Source organism: Erythrolamprus reginae, chromosome 6 (assembly GCF_031021105.1).
Source record: "Erythrolamprus reginae isolate rEryReg1 chromosome 6, rEryReg1.hap1, whole genome shotgun sequence".
Taxonomy (NCBI): domain Eukaryota; kingdom Metazoa; phylum Chordata; class Lepidosauria; order Squamata; family Dipsadidae; genus Erythrolamprus; species Erythrolamprus reginae.
Genome location: NC_091955.1, coordinates 1,344,850 through 1,360,906, shown reverse-complemented (window position 1 = coordinate 1,360,906; position 16,057 = coordinate 1,344,850). Strand labels below are relative to the sequence as shown.

General features: G+C 44.2%; 1 protein-coding gene across 2 annotated transcripts in view; it reads right to left on the bottom strand.

The window, feature by feature from the left end:
* The window catches only part of FAM107B (family with sequence similarity 107 member B), a 76,453-nt gene that overhangs the window by 47,294 nt on the left and 13,102 nt on the right, over positions 1 to 16,057 (bottom strand). The window contains exon 1 of one of the 2 annotated variants that reach the window (XM_070755044.1): positions 3,275 to 3,632. The exons of the other annotated variant lie outside the window; for it this stretch is intronic. Within the exon in view, the coding sequence (XP_070611145.1) occupies positions 3,275 to 3,575 (301 nt within the window). The 5' untranslated portion in view covers positions 3,576 to 3,632. Of the gene's footprint in view, positions 1 to 3,274; positions 3,633 to 16,057 lie in introns of those variants that run through there. 2 annotated transcript variants of the gene reach the window in all.

Genomic DNA, 16,057 nt, shown 5'->3' with positions numbered 1-16,057 from the left:
TTGCAACTTAAAAGACGCCCTGTTGAAGAACCCGACGCCTAGCAGTCCTGATTCTTTCATAGATACCAGGTGTGGCTTTACTACACGAGGGAGCATTCTCTGTGTTAATATGGGACACTTTCCTTCCCTGCAGGCTCTTGTGTGTCTACACAACTGCAGTTTGGGTCCTCTCCCACCAAGACCAACCATGGGATCAAAAGCCGAACTTTGAAGGAGCCTCTTTGCAAACAGATAATACAGAAAGGCCTCTCAGATCAGCCTCCAGCGGTTAAAAATATAGGCTGCTCCATCACTTTGTTTTAACTTGGAGAGGAACAAAATGATCCTAACTATTAATAAAAAAGTTTCCCTGAAGGAGGAGGAATAATTTTGTAGCTCTTACTTTTTCCCCCCAAAGGACAAACTGATTCTTGTCGTTTTTTGATGTTTGGCTAATTTAAGCTTATTTTACTTTGGGGAGAGAAAAAAGGAGAACAAGGGTTGGGATAAAAACCACTTAAGGGGCTTGTTTAAAAGCAGAAAATAATCATCATGGGTTTGTTTCTATGACTAATCTGTACGGCGCTTGACAGAATGGCAAAATGCTATTTTATGTCACTACCAACTGGAGCTTATCAGGTCGGAGGTCACTCACTGGTGGTCCATGCGAAAATTGTGGTGGCCTGCAGAAAAAATATTTGCATTTTGTATATTGCACTAAACCAGGGGTCCTCAAACTATGGGCCCTGGGATGTGCAATGAAGACTTGCGTTGCTGCAGAGAGTCTCCAACTTTGGGGTCTTTTTGGGTGGGTCGAAGGGAGGCAGGAATTCCGACTTGGGGTCTGGTGGGGGGGGGGCTTTGGGTGAAGGCCGGAGGAAAGCGCTGCTGGTCATAAGGACTGCATCATGGCCTGAAACTAGCTGACCACCTCAGCCCGCTGAGCCTCCAGGTGCCAAGCGTCCAAATTTTTGACCATAGAGATACTGCAAAGGTCGTGAGTATGAAAAGTCATCATCAGTGTCTAGTAACTTTGAATGGTCACTAGAAACATAGAAACATTGACGGCAGAAAAAGACCTCCTGGTCCATCTCGTCTGCTACTATTTCCTATATTTTATCTTAGGATGGGTCTATGTTTATCCCAGGCATGTTTCAGTTCAGTGACTATGGATTGACCAACCACGCCTGCTGGAAGTTTGTTCCAAGCATCTACTACTCTTTCAGTCAAATAATATTTTCTCACGTGGCTTCTGATCTTTCCCCCAACTAACCTCAGATTGTGCCCCCTTGTTCTTGGGTTCACTTTCCTATTTAAAAAACTTCCCTCCTGAACATTATTTAACCCTTTCACATATTTAAATGTTTCGATCATGGATAGATAGATAGATAGATAGACAGACAGACAGACAGACAGAAATGGATGGATGGATGGATGGATGGAAGGATGGACGGACGGACAGACAGACGATAGATGGATGGATGGATAGATAAACAGAGATAGATAGATAATAATTTATTAGATTTGTATGCTGCCCCTCTCTGAAGACTTGGAGCGGCTCACAACAATAATAAACAATGTAGACAAATCCAATACTTAAAAACTATCTAAAAACCCTTATTGTTAAAGTAAACCACACAACCCAGTCATACCACACCTAAACCATAATAGCAAGGGGGTATATCAGTTCCCACATGCCTGGCGACATAGGTGGGTTTTCAGAGACTTACGAAAGGCAAGGAGGGTGAGGGAGGATTGAATCTCCGGAGGGAGTTGATTCCAGAGGGCCGGGGCCGCCACAGAGAAGGCTCTTCCCCTGGGTCCCGCCAGACGGCATTGTTTAGTCGATGGGACCAGGAGAAGGCCAACTCTGTGGGACCTAATCGGCCACTGGGATTCGTGCGGCAGAAGGCGGTCCTGAAGGTATTCTGATAGACAGACAGACAGATGATAAATAGATAGATAAAACCTGCCATCCAGAGGCTATGACACAAATCTCTCCATCCACAGATCCAGAGACAAAGGAAGAAAACCCAGGCACAGCATTTTTGCTACTGGATGGGAAGCCACTGGGACCAGGGTTGTTACTCCACGCTCGTCTCCTGCTCTCCATATGCTCAACACATGTGGCAATTAATCCCTTGGCATTTGAAGTCCATCTAGACACACATCCCACAACTCATCACAACCCAAGTCCAAATTAAGTTCAAATGTCTTGGATTTAAAGGCGGGAGGGAGGGAGGGGAGGATGGGGCAGGGAATCCCATCCAGTTTTATAAAAGATTTAGGCTCGGAAGACGGTTTCGTTTTAAGACTGGCACAGAACCACCCACCCTCTTTTTCAATGAATACTTTAAAAGCAAGCAAACGCACAAACACACAAACAAAATCCCCATTTCCAGGCCAGTCATTTTGAAGACCCCAAAATCTAGAAAAACAGGCCAGGATCTGGAGATGTGGCCAGGGGAAGTGAAGAGCCAGTTTACAGGTGGTCTTGGACAAATGGGGGGGGGGGGGTATGCAAGGGCCGGACAGCTTCTTAAACCACCCCCAGACCCTTAAAGGATCCGGATCCTCCCTTCTGGATCTCTCCAAAGGTTCTGGGGCGCTTTCCAATTGCGCAAAAAAGCGGAGAGGCGCAGCGGCCGTCTTTAAAGTTTTTTAAAAGGGAGGAGGAGGAAGGGGGGGGGGGTTAAAAACCTCCGAGCGCCCTAAAGGCTTTTTTTAAAGCGGGCGGGGTGAGACGAAGACCCCACACACACCCCTCCAGGCGGGGGAGGGAAGAGAACGTCGCCCCGAAGAGAGAGCGGGGTTTTTTGCCAAAGCGCAAAACCAGCTCGGAAACGCGCCACGTTTGGCGGGCCGGCAGCAGCCTCGGCCGGGGACCCCCCCCCACCCCCCGCAACTTTGGCCTTTGTCTCCACCAGCCACAGATCGGGGGGCTCCCCTGAGAGGGCCCCCCAACCTCCTGCCCGCCGCGCCCACAGCTCCGCCGCCCACAAAGCCGGGGAGCCTTTGGCTTGTTTGGCACCGACGCCTGGCACCCAAAGCCGGGGCGCTTGGCCCACGCCGGGTGGGGAGGGGGGGGGGAAACGGGGTCCGGAAAGCAGAGAGACCCCCTCCCCATGTGTGCCCACCCACCCAAAGTCCAAGCTTGGCTGCTCTGCAAGCCTGGAGTCCCTTCCACGACGCGCCTCTTTCCCGGTTCCAAGCCTTTGTGCGTAAAGTGAGGGAGGCAGAGCACCCTGGCCGCCCCTCCCTCCAGCCCCCTCCCCAATTAACAGCCTAGCCCTACCGGGGAGAAGGAGGAAGCCGAGGCGGGGAGGGTAACACTGGCTGCCCCTTCCCGACCGAAGCCAGCCGCTGTTGGGGTCCGGGGTCTCCTTGGCGAGTGGGTCGGTGGGCGCTTTCTTCCCGGGCGCCGCCAAGCAGCCTTTCTCCTCCTCGGCCGGCCGAGACGCGCCTTGTAAGGGCAGCGGGGCGGATCGGCCCCGCCCGGCCCGCTGAGTCACGCAACATGGACCTCCCTCCTTCCCTCTCAAGCCCACCCACCCCAAGCGGGGAGCCCCCCAACTCCTGCCCGGCGCCGCGCGCATTGGCGGCTCCGGCCGCGGCTTTTGTGTCTTTAAGCCCGGGTCGCCTTTGTTGCCGCGGGCGCTGGGGACGAAGCGGGGGGGGGGGTCATTAACTAGGGGAGGGGTCGGACAGCTGAGTCCCCCCCGGCCCGGGGGAGGACGCTTGGGAAGCCCCACGCGGAGGCTTAAAGCGAAGGGGAGGCTGCCAACGGGGGTCCCCGAGGAGTTCTACGCGTGGAAACAAAAGGCCGGCTTTGAAAAAAATCGGTGGGGGCTGGATTGGCAGTTGCCCCCCTCCTCAAAGACCCCCCCCCCCGGCCATTCGGAGTCTCCTCTGCCTATCCTACTCCCGAGGAAGCCAACCCACTCACCCCGCCGTGTTTCTTGGGCAACCGTGGGATTCTTAAGGGTCCTTAAAACGATCGGAGCTGGGGGAAAGCCAATTTTATCTCCCCCCGCCCCACTTTGAATGTCATTCGAGGCGGCTGGATTCGTGCCTTTGGCGGCATCTGGAGACGGCTTTTTATATATAACTTAATGCAACATGGCTGGATTATATATGTGGGTACAGGCATCAATAATTGTGCGTTTGTTTATTTATTTGTCTTGTGTATGTTTATGTTTATATTATAGGCGGGGATCTTTTGGAGGGCTGTATGCAATGTTTATTGATTTATTTGCTTGCTTATCTATCTATCTATCTATCTATCTCTGTCTTTCTATCTATCTATCTATCTATCTATCATAGTCTGTCTCTCTCTCTCTCTCTCCCTCTCCCTCTCTATATACATGATATTGGTACTAATAATAGAGAAAGTGCTGGTGCACTTTTGCACACCTCTTATGTCATTTCATTTTGTAAGGTCTGCAGATTAGTCTACCTTCAAAGTCACAAGAAAGCTATTTTGTTTGGTGGGTCTTTGCTCCAACAAGCCGTGGTTTAGTCCTGGTTTAGCAGGGAGGGGGAGCCTGGTTGTCACTGAAGTTGGCTTAATACCCCCCCCTCCAAATGGGAGTCCAGAGGATGCCATTGGGAAGTTCTTTAAATTATTGATGAAATTCCTTGTGTGTCCAATCAACACTTGGCCAATAAAATTCTATTCTATTCTCAGGATTGTAAAATGGGCAGAGTCCTGTTGGAGTTGGGCGGCAGATAAATCCAAACAAACAAACAAATAATTAAATTAAGTTAAAATACAATAAAATTAAATTAAACATAAATTAAATAATAAAATAAAAAATACTAAAATAAAATAAATAAAATTGAATAAATAAATAATCCACTGTTAAGGAAAAAGGGTTTGGATAGGTTGCAGGATGATCTCATTAGAGGATTATTTTATTTCCAAACAAGTGACAGGGAGCAAAGTCATCCTTATGATGATCTAATCCTGGTGGAGTTTTTCCCCCTTTCATCAGATCATGGGGTTCAGAGAAGGAAAAATGGTTGACTGGTTTGAAATAACAGGCAGGCCTCGACATTTATGCTGCTAACTGAGAAATTGTTTTAAAGTGAGTTATTTTGCGACTTCTCTCTCTCTCTCTATGATCCCACATTGACTTTGCCAGTCAGTAACTTATAAGTTTCATTTTTGGTTCAATTTATGTCCATTGAATAAAAATAATAGTAACAGTTCTGCAGGGAATGGTGAGTTAATAATAATAATAATAACAACAGGGTTGGAAGGGACCTTGGAGGTCTTCTAGTCCAACCCCCAGCTTGGGAAGGAAACCCTACACTACTTCAGACAAATGGTTATTTAACCTCTTAGAAACATAAAAACATAGAAGGCTGAGGGCAGAAAAAGACCTCATGGTCCATCTAGTCTGCCCTGATACTATTTCCTGTATTTGATCTTAGGATGGATCTATGTTTATCCCAGGCATCTTTACATTCAGTCACTGTGGATATACCAACCACGTCTGCTGGAAGTTTGTTCCAAGGATCTACTACTCTTTCAGTGAAATAATATTTTCTCACGTTGCTTTTGATCTTTCCCCCAACTAACTTCAGATTGTGTCCCCTTGTTCTTGTGTTCACTTTCCTATTAAAAACACTTCCCTCCTGGACCTTATTTAACCCTTTAACATATTTAAATGTTTCGATCATGTCCCCTTCTTATTAATTGTTCTGACAGTCAGGAAATTTCTCCTTAGTTCTAAGTTGCTTTGCTCCTAAGTTACTTCGCTCCTTGTTTAGTTCTAATCCCGCCTTAGCCATGAAAGCTGGTTGGGTGGCTTTTGGCCAATCTCCAGGAGACTGTGAGTTCGAATCCTGCCTTAGCCACGAAAACTGCCTGGGTGACTTGGACCAATCACCAAGAGACAATGAATTCTAGTCTCCCCCATGAAACTAGGAGACATTTGAGTTCTAGTCTGGGTTTGGGCCTGAAAGTAGTCTGGATGACTTTGGAAAGTCCTTTCTTGAGTTTATTGTAAATAAAAGAGAGAGAGAGAGGCGCTGCTGGCTCCCTCTTGTGGTGAACTGCAACAGTAGCTCTTAAAGCTATAGTGTTTTAATATATTTAAACATACATTGTTAGTTTGTTTATATATTGCCAAACCCAACCAGTTATGTACCTAGTACCAACAGTATGTTTATCTCAATTTTTTCCATGAAAACTCTCACTTAAGGCCTCAGTCCTTGTCTACCTCGTACCCTCCAGCAGAATCTTATTTTATTTATTTATTTATTTATTTATTGGATTTGTATGCTGCCCCTCTCCATAGACTCGGGAGAAGTTTCAAAGCTGTCCCTCTTGAATTCAAACTCAGACATCTCCTGATTTTTCGATAAAGTACGCGTGGGTTTTAATTGCAAGCTCACAATCTTTGTTTCCGCCACTGGTACAGATGTTTATACCACAACTCCTCATACCAAACAGAGAGAGAGGGGAGGATAACAAGAGAGAACTGAGAGATCCTGTTAGATAAATTATTAGTACAACTGTAGCAGATGTTGAATTTAAAAAAAAAACAAAATTACCCATAAAATGCTATTGTGCAATTAGCGAGTTGTTGTTGTTTTACTTGCTGATTGCACAATCACATTTTATGGGTAAATATCTGACTCTATTTATTCATTTATTTTCCAAATGTATATCCTCCCCTGTGACTATAGGCTATTTACCCCATCTATAGTATTCAGACAAAATCCACAAATTATATCTTAAAACTCCTGAAACAACTCAAAAGGCCTGTAATTAGAACAGTGAAATATTAGGAGGGAAATATAACACTAGGTTTCTAATATCTTTTTAAATTCATTATTTTCTTTCTTTCTTTCTTTCTTTCTTTCTTTCTTTCTTTCTTTCTTTCTTTCTTTCTTTCACTAGGGGCGGCTTACAACATAGAAAAAACAATACAAAATATCCAAAATCTAATTAATTTAAAACTAGCTAATCTAAAACCCAAGTTATTTAAAAATCAATCGTTCCCATTCAAACAAACAAACATACTTTTCAGCCATCGGTCATTATGATGATATTTAAAAAGGAAGAAGAAGCAATGCAGATGTTTAGACCCCGATTTTAAAACACTAGAAAATGTAGCAAGGAAGAAGAAAGATACAAAACCAATAAAATCCAAGTGGATAACCAACAAATCTCGGATAACCCACAGATGTAAAGATGTAAACATGGCCAATATATTCTCCTCCATTAATAGAATCTCATAATGGCATATTCATAACCTGATTTCTAATCAAGAGATGTTTCTATTAAGCTGTAAAACATTTGATTAGCACAAATGAAATCAATGACGGGAGAAGGACAGCTATAAATAGATATACAGTACATACAAATGTCTTAACAGGCCAACAAAGGCTTGAGCTTCAAATGGTTGTCCAGACCCTTTTAATGGGGGAACCCACCAAAGATCACGGACTCTGGGTTGGTTAGTTGGGTGGTTTCTGTTTTTACTTTACTTATTTACTCCCTTATTAGATTTGGGGTACCACCCATCTTGCCTGGGCAGCTTACAAACATTGAAAGCCGATAACATGTAGTGGACTTCAAAGTTATTTCCCCCCAGATTTAATTCATAAATATTTGGGATAGAAGTTCGTGGAAGGCACTGTTTTGATCTTCCTTATTTTTAAAAGCTATTCCTTCATTTTCTTCATTTTGTTTTCACAATGTAAAGGAATGGCCAACTTCAGATGGCACCTAGAACTCCACATTTATATTTTGAATGTAAGATCTGTCACCTAAAATGTTATATAAACAGTCTCTCTGTCTCTCCATCATGTATCCATCCATCCATCTATCATCTACCTACCTACCTACCTATCATCTATTTCTATATTTGTCTATCTACTTATCCATCCATCCATCTAGCTAGATAGTAAGATAGCTACTTACCTAGCTAATCTATCATCTGTTTATATATTTGTTATCTACTTCCATCCATTTAACATCTATGAATCTAACATCTATCTACTTACAGTATCTCTCTCTCTCTCTCTCTCTCTCTCTCTCTCTCTCTCTCTCTATATATATATATATATATATATATATATATATATATATATATATATATATATCTCATCCATTTCTATATTTGTAATCTACTTCCATCCATCTAGCATCTATTCATCTAACATCTGTCTACAGAATCTATCTATCTATCTATCTATCTATCTATCTATCTATCTATCTATCTTTCTATCTTTCTTTGTTCCAGTTCTTAGTTGATAGCCTTCCTGGAACTTTAGATGTCTGTTTTGACAGCCCTTCAAAGCTCAGCCTCCCACCAAATGTTCTCACCTTCCTCGGTGGGGATAGCTGACAATCTGCACGAAGGCCTCCACTGAGAAGCATCTGCTGCCAAGTAGCCTCATTTAAAACCTGATCTAATCTTTCACGCCTGGCACTATTATTCACTGCTGCTGCTGAACCTGCCTGAGTAAGACTCCTGTAAGTACAGTGGTACCTCTACCTGAGAACGCCTCTACTTAAGAACTTTCCTAGAGAAGAACCGAGTGTTCAAGGGTTTTTTGCCTCTTCTCAAGAACCATTTTCTACTTAAGAACCCGAACCCGGAAAAACTTCCCAGGAAATTTGAGAGCAGCACAAAGGCCCGGCCAGTTTCCTGACATTCCCCCTTTAATTCCGGCCATCTGGGCTGTCTTTTGGTGGCGCTTAAGGAGTCTTTGGCAGCCCAGAGCAAACGAAGCATTTTCCTTTCTCTGGGCGCTTGGAGAGGGAATAAACCTCTGCCCAACCCAGAGAAAAGAAACGCTCCCTTCGCTCTGGGCAGCCAAAGAGTCACCACAGCGAAGGAAAGGCGCTGGCTACAAAGCGAGCGAGAGGAGAGGGGAGCCCTTCAGCATGGGAAGGAAGAGGAAGCAGGTAGCAGCAGCAGCAGCCAGTGTATGGGAGGCAGCCTCGCGCTGGGTGTATGGGAGGCGCATGCTCCTCCTCACCGCCTCAGAGTCCCTCTTCTTCTTTTTTTTAAAGCCTTAAAGTTTTGCATTTTTAAAAATTCCCCTCCCCTCACCTTCTTCCTTCGGCGGCAACTGTCCTCTTCTTCTTCCTCCTCTTCCTCCCACCCAAATTCCGAGCTTTTATTTCTTTCTTAATGGGTTTACATTCATTATTTGCTTTTACATTGATTTCTATGGGGAAAATTTATTTATTTATTTATTTTATTTATTTATTTATTAGATTTGAATGCCGCCCCTCTCCGCAGCCTCGGGGCGGCGAACAACCATAAAAAGACAACGTAAACAAATCTAATATTAAAAAATCTAAAAATCCCAATTTAAGAGATCAGTCATACATACAGTCATACCATACATAAATTTTATAAGCCTAGGGGAAGGGAATATTTCAATTCCCCCATGCCTGACGACAGAGGTGGGTTTTTAAGAGCTTACGAAAGGCAAGGAGGGTGGGGGCAACTCTGATATCAGGGGGGAGTTGGTTCCATAGGGTCGGAGCTGCCACAGAGAAGGCTCTTCCCCTGGGTCCCGCCAAATGACATTGTTTAGTCAACGGGACCCGGAGAAGGCCAACTCTGTGGGACCTAACTGGTCGCTGGGATTCATGCGGCTTCTTCTTACAAACTTTTCTACTTAAGAACCTGGTCACAGAACGAATGAAGTTCTTAAGTAGAGAGACCACTGTGTAGGAAAGTGAAACTCTTGGGAATCTGGCAAAAAAAAAAGTCTCTCCAAGCCCAGTGCTCACCGACATGATTCATCTCTGCAACTATTATTACCCAACTTTCTTTTTTGTGTTGTAGCACAAATCTACCACCAGTCCAGGACATCATGAATAATTCTCGGTGCCAAGGAACAAGCATTCCCAAAATAGATCAATATGTGGATTTCAGCCAAGGGAAGTCCATTAAGCATGTTTCCCTCGCTCAAAGTGAGGCCATCAAAGTCAATCAATCAAGCATAAAAGATTGCCGGATGCAGTGAAAATGGTCACGTGTCTCGTTTGCAGGTGGATGAATTGCCTCTCAACGACTTGCCGCCAGAAGTTGTGGAAGCTTCAATACAGTGGTGCCTCTACTTATGAACTTAATTCATTCCGTGAGCAGGTTCTTAAGTAGAAAAGTTTGTAAGAAGAAGCAATTTTTCCCATAGGAATCAATGTAAAAGCAAATAAGGCGTGCGATTGGGGAAACCACAGGGAGGGTGGAGGCCCTGTTTCCTCCCAGGAGATTCCTAGAGAGGCCCCACGGAGGCTCCTCCCCACCTTTTCCGGCTCTGTTTCCTCCCAGGAGATTCCTAGAGAGGCCCCATGGAGGCTTCTCCCTGCCTTTTCTGGCCCTGTTTCCTCCCAGGAGATTCCTAGAGAGGCCCCATGGAGGCTTCTCCCTGCCTTTTCTGGCCCTGTTTCCTCCCAGGAGATTCCTAGAGAGGCCCCATGGAGGCTTCTCCCTGCCTTTTCTGGCCCTGTTTCCTCCCAGGAGATTCCTAGAGAGGCCCCATGGAGGCTTCTCCCCGCCTTTCCTGGCCCTGTTCTTTCCCAGGAGATTCCTAGAGAGACTGGACGGAGGCTTCTCCCTGCCTTTTCCGGTTACAGTTTTGGAGGCTCGGGTTTGTAAGTGGAAAATGGTTCTTGAGAAGAGTCAAAAAAATATTGAACAGCCGGTTCTTATTGAGAAAAGTTTGTAAGTAGAGGCATTCTTAGATAGAGGTACCACTGTACTGGATTTTTTTTAATTTTAAAATTCATTTACTGACTATTCAACACCACTGAAAAAGTGGCTTCTTATTTACACATAACCAGGGCAAATGCATTTTAACCTAAACAAGTGCAAATTTATGCATATCGGGGCAAAGAACCCCAATTATACTTACCAACTGATGGGGACCAAGCTTTCTGAGACAACCCAAGAAAGGGATCTTGGGGTTCTGGTGGACAGTTCAATGAAGAGGTCAACCCAGCAGTAAAAAAAAGCAAATTCCATGCTTGGCACGATTAGGAAGGGAATCGAAAACAGGTCGGCAACTGTTGTATTGCCTCTGTACACATCGATGGTGAGACCACACTTGGAGTCCTGTGTACAGTTCTGGTCACTGCACCTCAAGGAGGATAGAATGGAACTGGGAAAGGTGCAAAAAAGGCGTTGAAGGGGGGACTTGATCAAAGGGTATAAAATCCTGCATGGGATAGAAAAGGTGGATGGAGAAAAATTCTTTCCTCTATCACACAATACTAGGATGAGGGGGCCCTCCCTAAAGCTCACAGGTAAGAAAGCGAGGACAAATCAAGGGGAATATTTCTTCCCCCAGAGGGTCCTTGGTTGATGGAATTCCCTTCAGAAGAGGTTGTGTCAGCCTGGAGAGCTTCAAGACAGGATGAGACAGATTCATGGATACCAAGTGTATCATAGGTGGTGATTGAAACGGATGTCCATGTGCTGCCTCTATGTTGATTGAGGCAGGCAGGGTTCCCTTGGGTCCCATTTGTTGGGGGGTCAAGGGAAAGGGAGGGTCTTGCCTTCTCTTTCTACTCAAGATCTCCCTGGACAATTGGGGGGCCACTGTGGGACACAGAATGCTGGACTTGATGGGCTTTGGCCTGGTTCAGCAGGGCTCTTCTTACGTTCTTACTCAAATCTTACTCAAAGCACAATTTCAAAGCAGCTTTACATCCGCCAATAAGCAGCAGCCTCTGTACAGGTTTGAAGGCTTCCCCTGTTTAAATTTCTTGAATTTATGCCCTGCTTTTCCCTTTCAAAGGAGGCAAATCGAAAACCGATAGAGAAAACAACAGAGGAGAATAAATCAGGAGCACAAATGAAAAGGAATTTAATCAAGAGACAACCAAACACCTTTCATCAGGGAAATTATTCCGGCCACTAAATTGAAGCAACTGATGAGTCCCATCACCTGTTCCAAAGGCTACCACTGTTTTTATGAAGCAGGGCTTAATGTTCTCTGCATGCACTTAACATTAGAAACATCGCTCGCTCTCTGCAGGGAGATTTCACATTTCCCAGTAATTGCTAGCAAGGAAACGGGCACCAGGAAGGCTTTATGGGAATTTAAGTGCCTGGTCTACCCATGTCCCTGAGATATCGCAACTGGGCAAATGTCTGCATGGGAATGCATATTGATAACATTAGAGGTACAAAATATTATTTGTGCGCTCATATTGAAGCACACAATAGATTCAAACTCGATGTAAACTTCTCAAAACCCGACTGCAGAAAATACAACCTCAGCAACAGCGTGATCAATGCCTGGAATGCCTTTCTTTCTTTCTTTCTTTCTTTCTTTCTTTCCTTCTTTCCTTCTTTCTTTCTTTCTTTCCTTCCTTCTTTCTTTCCTTCTTTCCTTCCTTCCTTCCTTCTTCCTTCCTTCCTTCCTTCCTTCCTTCTTCTTATTAAATTATTATTATACCTAACCAAATTTTTTCTACCGGTTCTGCACACTTTACCGTACCCGAAGGAGCCCATTACTGGAGGTAGTGGGGAAAGAGAGAGATAAACTGGAAATTGAAATGTAATAAAAAACATTTGAAGCAACACCCCCCCCCCAAAAAAAAACCCCCCCAACCCCTTTGCAATGAAATCCGAAGTGGTCTCCCACAGGCATGTGCCAAATAATTAAAAGGCTCCTGATTGCACAGAACACTTTGCAATTACTGGGAAAGGAACTAAAGACCTCTTGCAAACTCAACATTATTTAAATCGTTCTAAAAAGAACCATGCCACCCCTCCACTCGTACCTCCTGCTGGAAAGGACCTCACAGGCTGGGCTTCCCCAGATCCAGGGAGCAATCAAGATTTTCAAAACATCCTGTGCCACACATCTGGCGTGAGCCGTTTGTCATGTGTTTTAAAAAAAGCCTCCCACACAAGAAGGTGGGAGGGAGAGAAAAGGCTGCGATTTTGCAGCGTGGCTTGCTGCCTGCAACGGATTAAAAAACTGGCTGGGCCTGACGGATTCAGGATCCCTGGATCCCACAAGTATCAATCTAAAGAGGGATGGTCAGATTTCCAAAGTGGAGACGTGCCACTGCGCCGCCATCCTTCTCATAATGTTGTGCGTGCATGCAAAAAAAAGGGCAATTGAGCATGCGCAGAAAGCAAAATTTTGACCATCATCTTTCAACTGTGGCGAGGGGGGCGTTTGCCCAGGTCTGCCTGGTGCACCAGTTGTAGCCCTATCTGGATAGGGAGTTTCTACTCACAGTCGCTCAGGCCCTCCTCACCTTGAGGTTTGACTACATGGGGCGACCTTTGAAGAGTGTTCGGAAACACAGCCGCATGAGCAGTCATGGGCCTCCCCAGATATGCCCATGGTTCTCCCAACACGCCATCATCATCATCATCATCATCATCATCATCATCATCATTATTATTATTATTATTATTATTATTAAATTTATTTATTTATTTACTTACTTGTTTACGTATTTACTTATTTACTTACTTGTTTATTTATTTACTTATTTGTTTATTTACGTATTTACTTGTTTATTTATTTATTTATTTACTTACTTACTTACTTAGTTACTTACTTACTTACTTACTTACTTACTTACTTACTTACTTACTTACTTACTTACCTTCTCTGTGGCGGCCCCGGCCCTCTGGAATCAGCTCCCCCTGGAGATTTGTACGGCCCCCTCCGTCCTCCCCTTCTGCAAGAGTTTTAAAGGGCTCCCTATATAAACCCTTGTCCATAATAATGATAAAAATTAATAATAATAATTTTTGAGACTTGTATGCCGCCCCTCTCCGAAGACTCAGGGCAGCAATGAAACAATACAAATACAAATCTAATAATGAAACACTGTAACTAAAACCCATTACCTTGAAAAACAATCGATACTACATAGCAGGGACTTGCTGGTCTTTGCTCGCCATGACCAATAAAGAGCTGAAGTCACTAAACCGTCTCCTGCTTCTTCAGTCGAGGAGCTTAACATACACCACCAGTAAGTCCTTCCTTCTTCACAACAAAATATACCAAAATGTCCTTCCGGTTAATGACTACTTCACCTTCAACCGCAACAACACACAAGCACATAATAGATTCAAACTCAATGTAAACCGCTCCAAACTCAACTGCAGAAAAGACGACTTCAGCAACAGAAGGATCAACGCCTGGAATTCACTGCCTGACTCTTGTTTCTTCCCCAAACCCCCCAAACCTTCAACCTTAAATGATCTACCTCTCCCCTTTTCTAAGGGGTCTGTAAGGGGCGTGCGTAAGTGCACCATTGTGCCTACCATCCCTGCCCTATTGTCTTCTTTTATCATTACTTCCTATGTTATGTTTATATAAACTACTACCCTATACTTGATGGACAAATAAATAAATAATTGAAATAAATAGAGGTTGGTTCACAAATACTGTCCACTATTGCGCAAGCTGCTAAGAACTGTAGCTTAGCAACATCTGGAAGATAAGCCTCCCCAGTTTCTATCGCGTATTACGGGGATTATTTTATGTACAGTAGTTAAATCCCTCTTTTTATTTATATAAACGCCCAAGTTCCACATTTCATACAAGGGTCTATGCCAAAGACATCAAAGGGAGGGAGGAAGGAAAGAGAGAAGAGGGGAGGGAAGGAAAGGAAGGAGGGAGGGGGAAGGAAAGAAGGAAGGAAGGAAGGAAGGAAGGAAGGAAGGAAGGAAGGAAGGAAGGAGAGAATAGGGGAGGGGAGGAAAGGAAGGAGGGAAGGAGGGGAGTGGAAGGGATAGGAGGTGAGAAGGAAGGAAGGAAGGAAAGGAATAAAGGAAGGTGGAAGAAAAAGGAAGGAAGGAGAAGGAAGGAGAGGAAGGAAAAAAGGAAAGAAGGGAGGAATAAAGGAAGGGGGAAGAAGAAGGAAGGAAGGGGTACAAAGAAAGGGTGTAAAGAAGGGGAAAGGAGGAGATAGGAAGGTGGAAAGAAAGGAAGAAAGGAAATAAAGAAGAGAGGGAAGGAACGAGGGAGGGAAGGAGGAAGGAAGATAAATGTGATGCATGATGTGATTGAATTGGTTGATTGATTAGTAGATTGGGGGTTTTCCTGTAGTTTTTTAATGTATTAGATTCATTTTATATGCTTTGTTGTTTTTTTTATGCCGTATCCTGTGAGCCGCCCTGGGTTTTTGGAGAAGGGTGGCATACAAAATGAATGAATGAATGAGTGAGTGAGTGAATGAGTGAGTGAGTGAGTGAATGAATGAATGAATAAATAAATAAATAAATAAGATAGGGAGGAAGAGAGGGAGGGAAGTGGAGGGAGGGAAGAAGAAAAGAAGAAAGGAAAAAAGGAAGCAGAGGGAGGGAGGAAGAGAGGAAGGACGGACAATTAGCTATTTACAGGAAGTGGTTTTTTTAAAAAAAATAAAACTACCCCAGCAAACCTTGTAGTAAGTAAGCTAATTATAGCCAGATGCCTAAAAATTAACCTGGATGAATCCTAGAGACAATGTTCTACAGAAAGACCACCAAGAGCAGGATTGGGGCCAGAGAAAATCTCCCCTTTTTCCAGGGAGAAAACTGGGCACTGGGGCAAGGCTTGGAAATGAGCAGACGTAGCTGAAAAATCCAGGGACTCTTTATTATCTTATAGAAAATACTCGTTTTCCCCCTTCGATTTGATTATGGTTTGGAGGCTACGCCAGACTGTTGTGAAAAGCAAAGTGGAGGATCTTAAATTATTTCCTATGCAGAAAGTGCCCTTGACTTTGACGCACTGCTATGGGGTTTTTTGATCAAGGAAACCAACCGTTATTCCCCGCGCACTTCCATAAATCATTTACCTTCGCTTAAAACAACAGAAGGGACCTTTGACTGTGAGCAGGTAAACTGCAGACTCCTCTTTGCCCTGCCTGAATTCATTTCTGGAAAACTGCCCTACATGTTATTATTGACCCTATATGTTATAATACCGTATATTCACAGAAGCTGCCTTTGAAAAGGCACTAAAACCATCTCTATCCATTGGCCTTGATGGGGAACAGCAATTTCGTTGTCTTAAGTCTGTGACTTGTTTTCAACTAACTGTTGGCCCCTGGATCCAAAACTAGCCACAGTTTTGGTCT